Source organism: Podarcis vaucheri, assembly GCF_965113315.1.
Source record: "Podarcis vaucheri genome assembly, chromosome: 10".
Lineage (NCBI taxonomy): Eukaryota > Metazoa > Chordata > Lepidosauria > Squamata > Lacertidae > Podarcis > Podarcis vaucheri.
The window spans coordinates 34100713-34116395 of record NC_138748.1 but is presented as its reverse complement, the minus strand read 5'-3'; the positions used below and the strand labels follow the sequence as shown (position 1 = coordinate 34116395).

Here is a 15683-nt window from a genome sequence, read left to right as displayed (position 1 = left end):
TTAGCTCCTAGGAGCCCTTCAGAATAGCAGAAATAGCCTTTACTTTTAGACTTTATCTCTGCAACGAGGAGGTGTGGACTGCTGTTCTTTTAAAATAAAAGCAACTGCTCTTTGCAATTTGGTTTATATCCTATATATTGTGCTGAAACCAGATAGCTGCACTGCAGTAACCTAAGGCTCCTGGCCCTAATGAACTTACAAAGAACATTACAAGATTTATGTTGAACCTCAGGTAACTGAATAAAAACTAGGAGTTTTCAGTCCAAATACTACAGAGAACATACACGCCCAGATACTGATGTTTTCTGCTTGAACCCTTCCAGATCTCACAGTCCAGATGTGAGAACAGCAGAGGCTGGAAAATCCGCGCATCTGACTTGTCTGACTTGGGATTTCTTAGAGAGAGAAAAACTCACTACTTGCCTTTCCTTAGAACACTGTCCCTAGTTTTCCTGGTTTTGTGTTACGGTACTTGACAGGATATGGCTTTGGATACTACAGGGAGCACAATTAGCCAGATACATAGCAGAGTGTCTTGCACATCTAAATTGGCACTGCTTCATTCATGGGATACGGACACATTTATTTTCTCAGTAGGCTAAGGTCTTCCCTCAGAGGGAGGCACAGAGGAAAGAGACCGTTTTGTCTATGGCATCTCTCTCGTAGTCCTCTTCCCAGCAAGGTTTTCCTAGCACTTATGCGCAGGTTTTTCTCTTTTTTCTTTTCAAAGGTGCCAGGCAAAAGCACCCCCCTACTCCCCAAGCTTTTAGTCTCGGATGTATTTTTTCCATCCGCTGTGTTTACTTTCAGAAATGCCTTCCGCTGTTTATGGTGTTCCTATTAGTTACTGTAAACCTTAGTGGGGGATTTTGAATCAAAGGGCAGTATAGAAATGGCTTAAATTAAATAAATAAAACTATCTGCCCCCCACCCCCGATCCCTGCATGAGATGGTGAGAAGCCTCGCCAGCCACTTGTGCGAGTCATTTGCAAATACAGCTGCTGATGCTTCTTGTTAACTAAGGCTTAAGGTGGGGACTCTCCTCAGCCTGAGCGCCACATCTGGGGAGAATCCCAAGGGCCAGACAGGAGGGCCAGGAGGGCCGCACTACACTCCTGGGCCTGACGTTCCTCATACCTAATCTCAGGCCATTCTCCATCTCTCCTCATGGACCATTTGCTAGCAATCCCTTTCCTCATCTAGTCTATTCAAGTTACAGATAGGTAGCCGTGTTGGTCTGCCATAGTCAAAATAAAAAAATTCCTTCCAGTAGCACCTTAAAGACCAACTAAGTTAGTTCTTGGTATGAGCTTTTGTGTGCATGCATACTTCTTCAGATACGTATCTGAAGAAGTGTGCATGCACACGAAAGCTCATACCAAGAACTAACTTAGTTGGTCTTTAAGGTGCTACTGGAAGGAATTTTTTTATTTAGTCTATTCAAGTTAGCTATATGTTGCTGTAAACTTTCCTCTTGCTTCTTGTTTATGTTTGAGAAGCTATCTTTTGATGTTGCTTCTTCCCACACGCTATTCCATATATTTCATGTGGTTTATTTCATCTGCTTCATCGATTTCATCCAAATGCCATGACGACACAGGAGCTTATTTCTTTGATCTTATCCTGATCCAGCGCAACACAGGACCCCCCCCCCCAAAAAAAAGCTGTGTGGTGTCATCTAGGAAGAATCAAGAGAATCTGAAGATCAGAGACACAGTGGAGCTACCTAGGATCTTCAAGGTGAACTGCTGCAAGGTGCAGCAGCAGGCTGGGAATACTTTGGTTGGGAAGAAAAATCCAAGTGGCTCAAATATTCACTGACAACACCGCTTCAGACATTAAAAGTGATGTTGGAGTAATGAAATACGATTAAAGTCAGCTCCAACAACACTAATCTTTTATGAGTGCTAAGCTCTGGGAAAACATTTTCAGCCTTTTAATTAAATTCTCCCTCATGTGGAATAGAGCATAATTTGGTCACAGATACTGAAAGGAAGGCCTACCTTGGGGGTGCCAGTTGTTCCTGATGTATACAGAATATAAAGTGGATGGTCCGAAAGGACAGGGACACAGTCACATGGCTTTGCTTTCGCCATTTCTTCATGCCAGTCCAGGTCACGCCCTGGTTTAAGATCAACATCTCCCTGCGTGTCAAGAGACAGAGTACTGCAACCATTTAAACTGGATTTAACAACAACAAGAAAGGCTCAGAAATAATTAGCTGTTCCTTGTGGAGCACCAAATATATGCCTGATTTCTCTACCACATGACTTTTAGCTGCTGTACTGAAACTTACAAAATTATAAGCTTTAAACAAGTAAAGCAATAGAGGTTTTGCCACAGAGAAAAATAAATGTTACTTAAGTATCGTAAAAATGAAATGTTCCAATTAAATATTCAGGGAAATTATGAAGTCAGAAAGGGAAGGGAATAGTCCAAGAAAGTGTGTCAAAGTATTTGCTGTAACTCTACCATGTTAGGGCGGCTATAAACCAGAACTTTGTCAGGTTGGTGCTCTATCATCTCCAACGCTTTCTCTAAAAGTGGTATGTATTCGACTTTTCTTCCAGGTTCTATTCCAAAAGTTGACGTTACAACCAGTTTGGGCTAAAAGAAGAGAGAGAGCTTTATCAGTTAAAATATTATTTTCGAAACGGGCAATATCATCATGGGTCTTTGGGTTGTTTCACAAGTTACTTTGAGATTAGGCTAGGGAATGAGGAGCCCTGCCTCCAATTCCTGTAAATAACCATATTCCAGTCAGATCCCTAAGCTGTTCCTGAGAGCTGGGATCCAATACAAACAACACCTCCCTTAAAGGTAAAGGTAAAGGGACCCCTGACAGTTAAGTCCAGTCGCGAACAACTCTGGGGTTGCGGCGCTCATCCTACAACTCCCATGATCCCTAGCTAGCAGGACCAGTGGTCAGGGGTGATGGGAATCGTAGTCTCAAAACATCTGGAGGGTCGAGGTTGAGGAAGCCTGCTTTACAGGCCAAGGGAGCCGCTGTTTGTCCGCACCGCAGACAGTTTTTCCGGATCATGTGGCCAGCATGACTAAGCCGCTTCTAGTGCAATGGAACACCGAAACCAGAGCAGCGCAGGGAAACACCATTTACCTTCCCGCCAGAGCAGTACCTATTAATCTACTTGCACTTTTGGGGTACTTTCGAACTGCTAGGTTGGCAGGAGCTGGGACCGAGCAACAGGAGCTCACCCCATTGTGGGGATTCGAACCGGCAACCTTCTGATTGGCAAGCCCAAGGCTCAGTGGTTTAGACCACAGTGCCACCCATGTCCCTCTCTTACCCAGTCCTAAAACCACAAGCTCACCACTAATACACAGATACACCACACTTCACACTGCTGCTTCTTCTATCTATCAAATGTGAAAACCTGATATACCATTTGTGTGTAGACATTTCTTTCTTGTTAAGAGAATAAATTATTTTACATGGACACCAGGCGACTTTTAAAATGAAAGTTGAGCATGCATTTCCTTGAAAACATTTCCTTGAACTGGGGAGGAAGAGGGAAGCTTTGTTTTATAACCTATGTAAATACATATAAAAGAAAATATATTTGTTTTATAACCTCTGCCCCACGTAAATATGTTTCTGAAGTGTTCGTGCTATGAAAGATGCTGAGAAAGAGAAAGAGAAATAGCTGGGAGAAGTTTTGTACTTTCTCTTTCTCTCTCTTTTTAACCACTCATGAAACATTACAAAGAAGTGTCAAGACTGAACCTCACCACCTAGTGGATTTCCTTGAAATAGCACGTTTGAAACAGGGTGAGGTGAGCTGCCATCTTGGTTCCTCAGTGTCTTCAATCCATTCCCCCCAAGTGGCCAGCTGTCGGCTGCACTTGTGGGGAAAGAGTGCTTGACCTACTTTCTGGAGAACGGGCAAGTGAGCAAATTCCCATTAGAAACAGAAGGGCATGATGACAAGTGAGGAGCAGTTTGCTTGACCACTGTGTGCCTGACACTTTCCTTTACTGGCAGCAAGCGGAGACTGCACGTCTTTGAAGACTGGAGAATGTGTCATTTTGTCAAATTGGAACACATTCCAAGCCCTCACACATATTTTTTTCCCACAGAAATACAATGAGAAACTGTCTGCCTATTTTTTCCAAAACTTTTCCAATTTGAAAATAAAAAATTATCATGTATTCCCTGTTTATAGAAAAAGGTAATCAACATTATTGGTGGAGCGGTTCCAAGTACTTGCATTTTATTGCCAAAATTTTATTATCCCCATCAACTGGAAAATTTCAAGGATTCTTTTAAACACTATACCTTTTTTATTTTTTTAAAAAAACCTATTAAAGGGAGGCATTTCTTAACCATAGTCACATAAAACTAAAGACACATGACAGCCTGTTCAGTGTATTGCAACAGATAAAAGAAAAACCTACACTTCAATTCCACATCTTTAATCACTGTTCGCCTTTTAGACTTCCAATAACCTGACAAGACTAACAATGATCTAGGGTGGGCTTTTGTGATATTCCCACAGCTATTTAAAATTCAAGATAAACCACCGGAAAACTGATATGATGCGTGTGCTACTCTGGAGCAGAATGGGAAAATAATTATTTTTATTAGCAAGAGTGGATGTGTACTCACCTCTTTAAAACGAGAACCGTGACTAAAGAATTTGAACAAATAATTATGAACAAGGAAAGAAAGAGGCAGCAGAAATAGTGTAAATGAAGTCCTGTAACTGACGCTGAGATTTATTCTCCTGCAATGCCTGAAAGGAGGTTCGTTTCCCTTCATTCCTCTACTTACACTGGTATCACTTGCAAACACCATATCAGTAAGAGAAGAGCAAGAATTAGCCAGAGCAAAGTCAGCCATAAGCTGGCAAGCGTTGACTGAAAAGCAGTCACTTGTAACGGGGCTCTTTCTTGTTAATATTGCAATAGCTGAACCACACTGTGAAAGGTAGACAGTATGGGGGAGCACCCATTATGGCACCTGAAGATGTTCTAATGCAGCCATGACCATCAGATGTTTTGGACTACGACTCCTACCGTCCCTGGCCATTGGCCAATCTGGTTGGGGCTGGTGGGAGTTTTAGTCAACAACATCTGAAAGGCACCATGTTGGCTACCCCTGCTCTTGAGTGGAGCCACGTCTAGCATGTCTGATGACTTTCTGAATGTATTAGGTGCAGGGATGCCAACAGGACTTCCTGGGCCCAGTACACTATAGGTAGACCAGGGGCCCTGCCCCATTCCCCATCCCGTAAGGTAAAGGACCCCTGGATGGTTAAGTCCAGTCAAAGGTGACTATGGGGTTGCAGCACTCATCTTGCTTTTGGGCCGAGGGAGCTGACGTTTGTCCACAGACAGCTTTCTGGGTCATGTGGCACAATGGAACACTGTGGTGGAAACCAGAGCACATAGAAATGCCATTTACCTTCCCACCTATTTATCTACTTGCACTGACTTGCTTTTGAAACTGCTAGGTTGGCAGGAGATGGGACAGAGCAACGGGAGCTCACTCCGTCGTGGGGATTCGAACCACCAACCTTCTGGTTGGCAAGCCCAAGAGGCTCAGTGGTTTAGACCACAGCGCCACCCACGTCCTTCCCCCATCCCCTATCCCCACCCATCTATTGATGACTGCTGCCTATGTACATATACAGTGGTACCTCGAGTTACAAATGCCTCGGGTTACAAACGCTTCAGGTTACAAACTCTGCTAACCTGGAAGAGTTACCTCACATTGAGAATTTCGCCCCAGGATGAGAATGGAAATCGTGTGCCAGCAGCACAGCTGCAGCAAGAGGCCCCATTAGCAAAAGCACGTCTCTAGTTAAGAACAGTTTCAGGTTAAGAACGGACCTCCAGAACAAATTAAGTTCGTAACTAGAGGTACCACTGTATTAACTTAACCTATCCTATCTCACAGAGCTGTTGCACATATAAAAAGGGGACAGGGTAAATATTACAACCTTGAGCTCCTGAGTGAAAAAGCAAGTATATGCCACACTCTGCAAAGTTGCACTATGGAACACATCCCCACAGGCTATAGTGCAATGGCCACCAGCTTGGGTGGCTTTAGAAGAAGGTGAAACAAGTTCATGGATGAGGCAGTCAGTGGCAACTAGACACTCCGGCTATTGTCTGCCCACACAGCTGCTTCTGAATAGCAGTTGCTGGAAACCTTAGGAGGCGAGACAGCTATTACATTCAGGTCCTGGGGCCTGACCCAGGAAGGCCCTTCTTTTGGATTACCATTCACAGATCATGTAAATAAAGCCAGAAAAGCAGCTTTCTACAGTGTTTCAGTGTCCTGATGTTTACAGCAAAATACCCTAACAAACAAACAAAATGTCGATCCTAATACTACACAAAAAACCCCCCAAACCCTCAAATAATGTGCAGTTTCAGAGCTTTAGTGTCTGAACGACCAACTCTCACCCTACCCTACCTCACAGGGCTGGTGTGAAGATAAAAGTACAGAGCCTTGAGCTCCTGGGGATAAAACTGCGAGACAAATATACAACAAGCAACAAGTATATGCAATTTCACAGCTTGCAGGCCATTTTGCCCACCTTGATCAACACAAAAGTATCCTGGTGTTGAAGTACAGTCTTATAGAACTGTTAACATGCTACAGCTGTAAGGTGTTTGTGAATTCACCTTGTATTTTATATTTTTGTTTATGGCTAACAGTGTATTAATAAATAATAGCCCTGTGATGACAAGCCGACCAGCAGTGGGGGCATGGAAACTTGGGAGGGGGGCGAATTGCAAGAGCACCATTTTTCCAAGTAGGAAGGAAGCCTTGTTTATTTCAAGGAAATTACTTCTGAGTAAAGCATACCAAAGCCAGCCAATTGTGTTTTACTCTATAAAGGCACCACAGTTGGGAAGTGAATGAAATAATTTGGACACAGCAGAAATTGCTAAACAAACATACCCCAGTTATCTTCCTCCGTCCAGCATCAGGCTAGCAGCCAGGAGCCTCTCCTGATTTTTCTGCTGCTCTGGGAGGGCTCTCCCAAGTCCCAGGTGAAACTGCTCAGCATTTCTTGCTCTGATCACTTAGCAACAGAGATTAAGTGTCCTTACTAATGGTGCTGCCTGCTGAGTGCTGAAGCATTAGAGCTGGCCCCATGTTTTGTGTTCCAAGTTTCTTCAGAAATATCCAATTGACTTTCTTTCTTTTTTTAATGAAAACTAAGAGGCAGGGGTCCTTGCTGACCTAGGGTCCTAAATCCTGCCACTTCTACCCACCTGTCAGCAGTCCTGATTAGAAATGCCAGCTCCTTAAGAAAAGGTCAGTTCTGAGGCTGAAAACACTGTCATTAGAGCAATTCATATCCTGCTTAATAGCAAAAAAAAAGTCTATAAAAGCTACCAAGCCTCAAAAAACCTCTGACTGGCCTGACTGCAAAAAAATGAAAATAAAAATCACAATATCATCATCATCATCATGAAATAAAAATAAAAATAGTATTTTCATTTACAAGGCTTTCCTTCCATGGTTGACTAGTGAGTAGCACACCAGTGGGGCAGATGATGTGCAAGGTTACTTGCCAGCTTTCATTTATTACAAGACCCGTTTCACTTCACCTCTCCCACACTTGAGCAAAATTAATTGTTACCTTGGCATGATCAATGCGACTTGAAAGCTCTTTTGAAGCAAATCCGCCGAAAATGAGACTATGTATAGCTCCTATTCTTGCACACGCCAGCATTGTGTACATCGTCTGTGGAATCATTGGCATGTAGATGACAACACGGTCTCCCTTCTTCACACCGTGGCTCCTCATGACACCAGCTAGCTTGGAAACCTGAGCAGGCAACAGTTTATGGAGGTTACTCACATAGCACTAGCACCAGATTCCAGGGGGGCTTCAACACAATGGTGCCGATGGAACCCCATCCCCTATGTGCTTTATCCCCTTAATGTAGCCACACTTTGTTCTTCTTCTGCCATTGCTGTCACAGCAACAGCCCCACTTACCAACCTGCAAACTGCGCCAGTGAGTGATGTTTTAGCAGCAGGTAGGCAGCGGTGACACTTTGGAATGAAAGACAAACCACAGGTGCTGGCTGCCATTTCATTTCCCCAAGATGTAATGCCTCTGGACCCACAGATCCATGGATTCTATAGATTTGCATTTTGGGTGAATTAAAATGGCAGGTGACCACCACCAATGGAAACTTGCTTGGTTCCTATTCTAAAGCGGCACCACTGCCCACCCACTGCTAAACTGGCTGCCCAAGGCTTTGGTGAGGAGAATGAGGGGACTCCTTAGCCACAGAGGCCCTTGGTCAGGGCCTAACTGATGGCGCAAGGCCTGTATTCACATGATGTGTTCTATGAGAGTGAGAGTATAAGAGCACAAGACTCTTAATCTCAGGGTCATGGGCTGGTATCCCACACTGGGGAAAATATTCCTCCATTTCAGGGACTTCGACTAGATGTTCCACATGATCCCTTCCAACTCTATGACTCTGTGACTGTTCTTTTATTAAAACAACCAGAATGTGGCTATCCCCCTAAAACAATTTATGGAAAAACATTCAAGATCAATAACGTTTCACTCTTAAGAGAAGACAATGCTGCATAAATCTACCACAAGCAATTAGTAAAGCATGCTAATTCAGTGTATACCACTTGAAACGACACGATCAAAAACTGAGGCAAGGTATGGGAGGAAACGAAGATTTGCATCAGTTAACTCGGGATAAACAAGAAATTAAAAGTTGGTATTCCTTTATTCCGTAAAGACAAACCACAACCAAAAGTAAGCTCTAATCAAAATGCTATTTGTAAAAGGTGCTTTAGAAACACACGAATAAATTTCACTCATGAGCTACTCCATTTTATTAGAAATGTGTGCCGTATAGCATTTAATTATCATGTTTGGCAAGTTGCACTTTTTAGCAAGTAAGATAAAGCTATATTAAATAAACCCAGATAGGCTTGTGCCCCGAGTACAAGGTCTGCCTCTCATAATATTTATGAGACTATATCAAATCCTGCCAACGTCACATGAGCCCCTCATTTCAAACTAGTTACTTGGCTCCATGTTTCCCACCCCCAATTTCATACTAGTTCTAGCCAAATAAATCTAATAGGACAATAAGTGCACCCTTTCTGAAATCAAGCCATTCGGGTGTCATGCTAAATCATAGTTTAGCATGATAAGAATGAGCCACACCAAGAGAGATACAGGGAAAGGCTGTGGCTCAGTGGCAAAGAATCTGCTTTTCATGCAAAAAATCCTGGGTTCAGTTCTCTCCATCTCCAGTTAAACTGCCCCTTGCCTGAAACCCTGGAGAGCTGCTGCCAGTCAGTGTAGACAATACTGAGTTAGGGAGACAGAGGGTCTGACTGTGTAAAGCAGCTTCTCCTCCTCCTAAATATCAAGGTGCAGGAAATTAAATTTCAATTAAACGGTATACATGTGGCAGGTATCAATGCAGCCACTAGGATCACAGTTAATGTGAACCGTGGTTCATAAACCATTTGGTGGAAGCTAAGCAAGCCAAAGGGACGCGGGTGGCGCTGTGGGTAAAAGCCTCAGTGCCTAGGGCTTGCCGATCGAAAGGTCGGCGGTTCGAATCCCCGCGGCGGGGTGCGCTCCCGCTGCTCGGTCCCAGCGCCTGCCAACCTAGCAGTTCGAAAGCACCCCCGGGTGCAAGTAGATAAATAGGTACCGCTTACCAGCGGGAAGGTAAACGGCGTTCCGTGTGCTGCGCTGGCTCGCCAGATGCAGCTTTGTCACGCTGGCCACGTGACCCGGAAGTGTCTTCGGACAGCGCTGGCCCCCGGCCTCTTGAGTGAGATGGGCGCACAAACCCCAGAGTCTGTCAAGACTGGCCCGTTCGGGCAGGGGTACCTTTACCTTTACCTTTACCTTAAGCAAGCCAAAGTAAGTTGTAACAGGCATATGCAAAGAATCACCCTCAAAGGAAGTAAATTAATTGTGATTATAACCTCCCATCTAGTTGGAAGATTCAAAAAGCAGATGTTGTTCAGCTAAAGCAGGAAAGCTTTGCAGATCAGGATGCTGAAAGTGAGAGGCAGGGTGCTAATGGAGTTCTGGAAAATGCAAGGGGTAGCACTTTTGCTGTGAAAATCTAGTCTGCAACAACCATTTCTGACTCCAGCCTAATTATGCGTTTTCTTGCTTCCTATGCAGCTTTTTTCCAACTGAGTTGTGATCTGTAAGAAATGCACTCTGGCAAAAAAAAAAAAAGTGTTGCTGTTGTTGTTGTTTTTAAGACTAAAGTGCTTCTTATACAGAATATGATTGCTGTCATTATAGGGGAGGGCCCGTGAGTAAAAGAGATGCAAGAAATTTTGGATGGACAGCAGCCCAATTGGAAGTTGACATATATGCATATCAGTTTTGAAAAGAGCACATGTGGTAACATGGCTATATTTGCAGCTTTCCTGCTTTTTTGTGCAGCTCAGTGTGCACTGACCCATTATTTTAGCTCCAGTTTGCGTCTCAAAACACTGAGGAGAAGAGTCTCAATAACCGGGGGGGGGGGGGAGTAGAAGTTTCAGGGTGAAAGGCCTGAAGCCCAATCCATAGCTCTGCAGCTTTTGTCACTGGCGTAACAGAAACGCTACATAGAAGAAATGATAGCATTTCTGAAATACTGATTCTGTCAGGCACATGTTTCCTCGGGTATAGCAAACTGATGACCCAGTGGTGCCTTGTGCTTATGTTATAAGCCATCAGAACAGGCCCATTCAATTACGGGAGGCGGCAATTTTGCACACGTTCAGGAAGAGGGTGGAACAGAAGGGGGGGGCGGGTTTAAGTGCACTCCTCTGACAAGCATGGTGAGACTAGTTTGATTAAATTGTATAATTTGACATTGGAACAATTGGCATTAATAATTGTATTCATTGGTTAAAAATGGTATTGTTATAATGAGGCTGCTATTGGAATGATGCATATTGGAAAATCAATAGAAATGTATTTTTTTAAAAAAAGAAAAAGTGGTTTCTATAGGCTGAAAATGTGTATTTTATTTATGTTGAAAAGGAGATCAGGAAAAAGAGAGAAGAAATAAAAGGATTTCCTCCCCCAGAAAGGTTTGTTGTTTAAAAAGGGTATTTTAAAACACACTTTTGTCGAGTAATGCTATTTAACGTGATCTCTTGCTCTCTTTTTGTAACAGTTCAGGTAATTTTCAACACACAAAAGAGTTGACGCAATGCCATGCTTTGACAACTAACCTTTAAATCCTTTCTTGGCTGCCAATCCCTAAGGATCATGTAATTACAAAAGAAAAGGCTTCCTCATGTCACCTTACTAACTTAGGAAGTGCTGCAGTCAATTTGCAGCTGTAAGACATCTCTTTCCACAAAACCTAAATTAGTAATAAATAAATAAATACATAAACATTCTATGCAGCTCAGAATGCTGTAGACAGCTGAAGTAAACAAGACAGTTGTTGTTTTAAATGAATAATACCAGCACAATTTCAGAGCTGAGCATAACCTGAAATGAAATTGTACAGACTGACTAGCATATTTTATAAATAATCCACCCCTTTACATTATGCTGGTCAAAGATTTTTCATAACAACGAAGACAGAAGACCAAAACAAGCCGTCTAACTTTAATTTACTGGCTGATTTACGATTTCTTCATTTCACTTTCCGTTAGCAAAGTGGCACCTGAGACAGTACTGAACATCTTCATCTTCATCGTGACAGAGCAATGCTATGGTGGTGGTGGTGGTGGTGGGAGATATTTGTTACAAAGCTGCTGCCTCTCCCTAAACCTTGCTGGATCACTGTAGCAGGGCAAGAGGTGAGGGTGTTTTTTTCTTATGCCTTTACTTTTTTATGGAAAAAAAGTCAGTGGGAGGGAACTGAGGACAGTGATACCTTGGTTCTCAAACTCAATCCATTCCGGAAGTCCGTTCCAAAACCAAAGCGTCCCAAAACCAAGGCGTGCTTTCCCATAGAAAGTAATGCAAAATGGATTAATTCAGACTTTTAAAAACAACCCCTAAACAGCAATTTAACATGAATTTTACCATCTAACGAGACCATTGATCCATAAAATGAAAGCAATAAACAATGTACTGCAGTCACACAATCAATCAGTCAGTAGCTGAACTGGGTTCCACACAGTCACAAAAACAAAACAAAAAGAGCCACAAAAATGCAAAATAAATAGCAAAAACAGACAAACCTCAGAGTAACACTCAAAACAGAAGTGTGGCACTCAAAACGGAGCATGTTCGGCTTCTGAGAAAAGTTTGCAAACCGGAACACTTACTTCTGGGTTTGCAGTGTTTGGGTTCCAAGTTGTTTGAGTACCAAGGCATTTGAGAACCAAGGTACCACTGTACTGGATGGCTCCTTTGGGCGAGTGTTGGGAGAATGAGGGAGCACAGAATCCTGTGGATCTTTGAATATCCCTGGAACGTGCCTTGATTCACTCCCAGAATGCCATTCATTCCACAACAGCTGGCAAAACACTGCCAGTGGGACATCCATGTCATTGAGCGGTCTTCCTGGGGGTTTTCAGCAGTGCAGGTGTCATCCTGCCAGATGAGCTCCCTCTCTACCAGCAGAACAGCACTTATGCTGCACCCAATGGCCCTTCAGCTAGCCTTTAGCCAGCTTTAAGATTGTACCGCAATTATTGTTTAAAATATTAATAATTGCAGTTAAAACTGAGGCAACAAAATACCCATGAAAACCAGTAGGCTACAAAGAATCAACTCAAATCATCAAAACCCATCACTGAATGCCCTTATTATCAGGTTTTAAGCAACCTTAAAAAGTAACAGGTGAATGGTGGATAAAATGACCATCCCAAAGCACAGGTATCTCCAAAAAGAAGGTACAAAGGAAGGTGCCTTATACCGAATCAGACAATTGGTTCATCTAGCTCAGTATAGATGGCTAGCATTGGCTGTCCAGGGCTTCAGTCTGGGTCATCTCCCACCCTGACTGAATCTGGAACCTTGTGCTCTCAACCCAGATGTTTTGCCACTATGCTAGGGCCCTTCCATTAAGTTCTTGCCCTCACAATATTTTATTTTTGTAAAACCCCAGGACACAGAGCAGTGTGCCCTCTATGGATCTAGGCTTAGGCAGTACCTCTTCTCACTCCCTAATAAGGTATCCCCAACCTCCAGATCATGTAAGGCTGAATTAGCACTGTTGAATACAAATTCATATGCAAATATGAGAGTGACGAAATAGCAAATAAATATGGAATATAGGTTTTGTTACACTGCCTCAAATCCAGCACTGCACCAAACAGGTTTTTGCTAAGGTTTCGTCTGAGGGTTGTATGCAATGATGGGAGCACAGAGCTTATCTCAAAAGGCCATTCTTCTCCTCTTCCCACTCACCCCCCCAAAAAAAAAATCTGCTCCGGAGTTCCCCCAACCCTCTGGAATTGAATTTGAAAGCACTTGGAGAGCTGGAGGGGGTAGGAGAGGAAGTTCAACTGTGTCCACAATGTATGAACAGAACAGCAGATAACTTATTGTAGGGGTTTGCACCAGATGACCCTTGCAATTCTGATTTTATCATAAGCCTATACTTTTTCTATTGATCAACGAACAGGAGCCAGAAAATATTGTTTGAAGAGAGTTTGCACTCCAGTTTTCCGCTGTCTGTGATATGTTTTGTCTGACAAACTAAGCACACTGCCACTGCTCCACCAAGAGGTCACTGCCGCGGGAAAGTACAGAGCTGGTGGGAAATGAAAGCCAACAAGCAGCTCTGAACCATGATTCACCTTTACATTTGGCTTGATGACAAAACTGAATCGCTCTCAGAGTGCAAGGATTACCTAGAGCAAGTGTGCTGAAGAAAATAAATGATACAATAATGACTCGAACAGATTGCAATACAAGTTGTGCTATCAGAAATGTGCAATTGAACATTTGCCAGAGCCGCAGCTACTTCTATAACTCTTGGCCTCTTTCTTTAAAATAGTTTTTACTTAGTTGCGTAGGACAAAGCGTATACAATTGTATCAATATATCAGAAAGGCAAGCCTAGGGCAAATTTAACTGCCTGAGCAGAAGCTGTGCAAGCAAATTTGCTTTGGGAAGCTAAGGCCAGGATCCAAACATCTAGTTTAGATGCATCACAGATTCGCAGGGTCTGTCTAGTTCAACCCATTGCAATGCAGGAGTCACAGTTAAAGGCTCAGGCGTGCTTATTTCCCCACATAGTTTCTCCCCATACCATGTCACAAATCTCTTTTGATTTGACTCTCATGCATTGCATGATGGGAAGGAGCATAAAACCTTCAAGAAAAGAAAATCAAAAGCCTCCTTGGGTGCACACAACTGGTTCTGGGGTTCTCTGCATCCTATTGGAAACATGTCTCAACTGAAGCAATAGTTTGTCAAGCGGTTTCATACACGGAGTGGAAATATTTTCATAATATGTTTTTAATTTGCTTGTCATATCCTAGAATCATAGCTGGAAGCGACCATGAGGGTCATCTACAGTATTACAACCCCGTGCAATGCAGGAATCCTGCCCACAGCCAATCCTAGGTGGATCACAGGGTGGTTTACAATATAAAAACACAAAAATACACAACACAGTAACAAACAAATCCAATAAACCTACCCGCCCGCCCAGTTTAAGCAATAGATTGCTTAATTAGCAATGTCCTGGGAAAAGAGGAATATTTTTGCCTAGAACCTAAAGATAGGTAACCAAGGCACCAGGTGAGCCTCCCTGTAATATATGTAAAGTTTACATAAAAAGGGATAAAGCTTTCAAGGACAGACTATTCCATCAAGCCTAGGCATATGCACACACAGAAAGCAGAACCCAGCTTTCTGGTTTGATCTGCATACATATGGCTGTTCTGTATAACATACAAACATCATTTGTCCTATAGAAACCTTTGTGTACAAGCTAGGTTTATGCTTTAGTGACCCGCCAGTGTAAACCAATTACAAAAATCTCTTCTTGTGTGCTTAAACTCGATCAACTTAATTAGTGATAATTTCCTACCAGTCCTTTCAATTGTTGACTAATCATATGTCGTACAGTTGGTGTCCATGTACACTCATACATTAAATGGAAAGGCAATGTGGTTGTTCTGTTTGCTGAATTAGATGAACCAGGGCAGCAGATGATTAAGAAATAGCAGAAAGACAAGAGGTTTGTTGCTAGAACAAGATTAGTTATCAACATCAGTTGATGTTATCAGTTAACATCTTGGAAGTCTGCTTGTTTTCCACAATCATGCAGTATATAAATTTTATGAAATACATATACATGCAGCAAGGTAAATGAACAGAAAAAAGTGTTTCCTGTATTTGCAGTTTTACAACCATGTTATAATAATTTTGTTCAATTTCATTTGGCTGTCTTGCTCGCCAAAAAGAAATCCATTAAACACACCTGTTCAAGAAGTTCTTTGTAAGTTATAAACTCTTTAGCATTTGTTACAGGACTGTCATGGATGATAGCAATCTGGTCCCCTTGTCCATTCTTGACATGGCGATCTATAGCATTATAACAAATATTCAGCTCTCCCCCAACAAACCTAGAGAGGAAAGAAGAATGAAAACCACTGGGTTAAAAAAATAAATCTTGCCAAACGAGAATTAGTACCTTGTTCTTTGCCTCAGGCAGCAAAATACTATGTGCCAACCCTACCACTAACCATCCAACCTCTTGGCCTTCCTTCCCAA

The 15683-nt window shown here is 42.7% G+C and overlaps 1 protein-coding gene across 4 annotated transcripts in view; it reads right to left on the bottom strand.

Annotated features, from left to right (window-relative positions):
* Positions 1-15683, bottom strand: part of ACSS3 (acyl-CoA synthetase short chain family member 3) — a 64104-nt gene that overhangs the window by 43118 nt on the left and 5303 nt on the right. For 3 of the 4 annotated variants that reach the window (XM_082240991.1, XM_082240992.1, XM_082240993.1), the window contains exons 2-5: positions 15391-15535; positions 7623-7811; positions 2473-2607; positions 2004-2144 (exon numbers count right to left, since the gene is read on the bottom strand). In XM_082240991.1, coding sequence (XP_082097117.1) covers positions 2004-2144; positions 2473-2607; positions 7623-7811; positions 15391-15535 — 610 coding nt within the window. Of the gene's footprint in view, positions 1-2003; positions 2145-2472; positions 2608-7622; positions 7812-15390; positions 15536-15683 lie in introns of those variants that run through there. The other variant, XM_082240994.1, reaches the window with a different exon arrangement.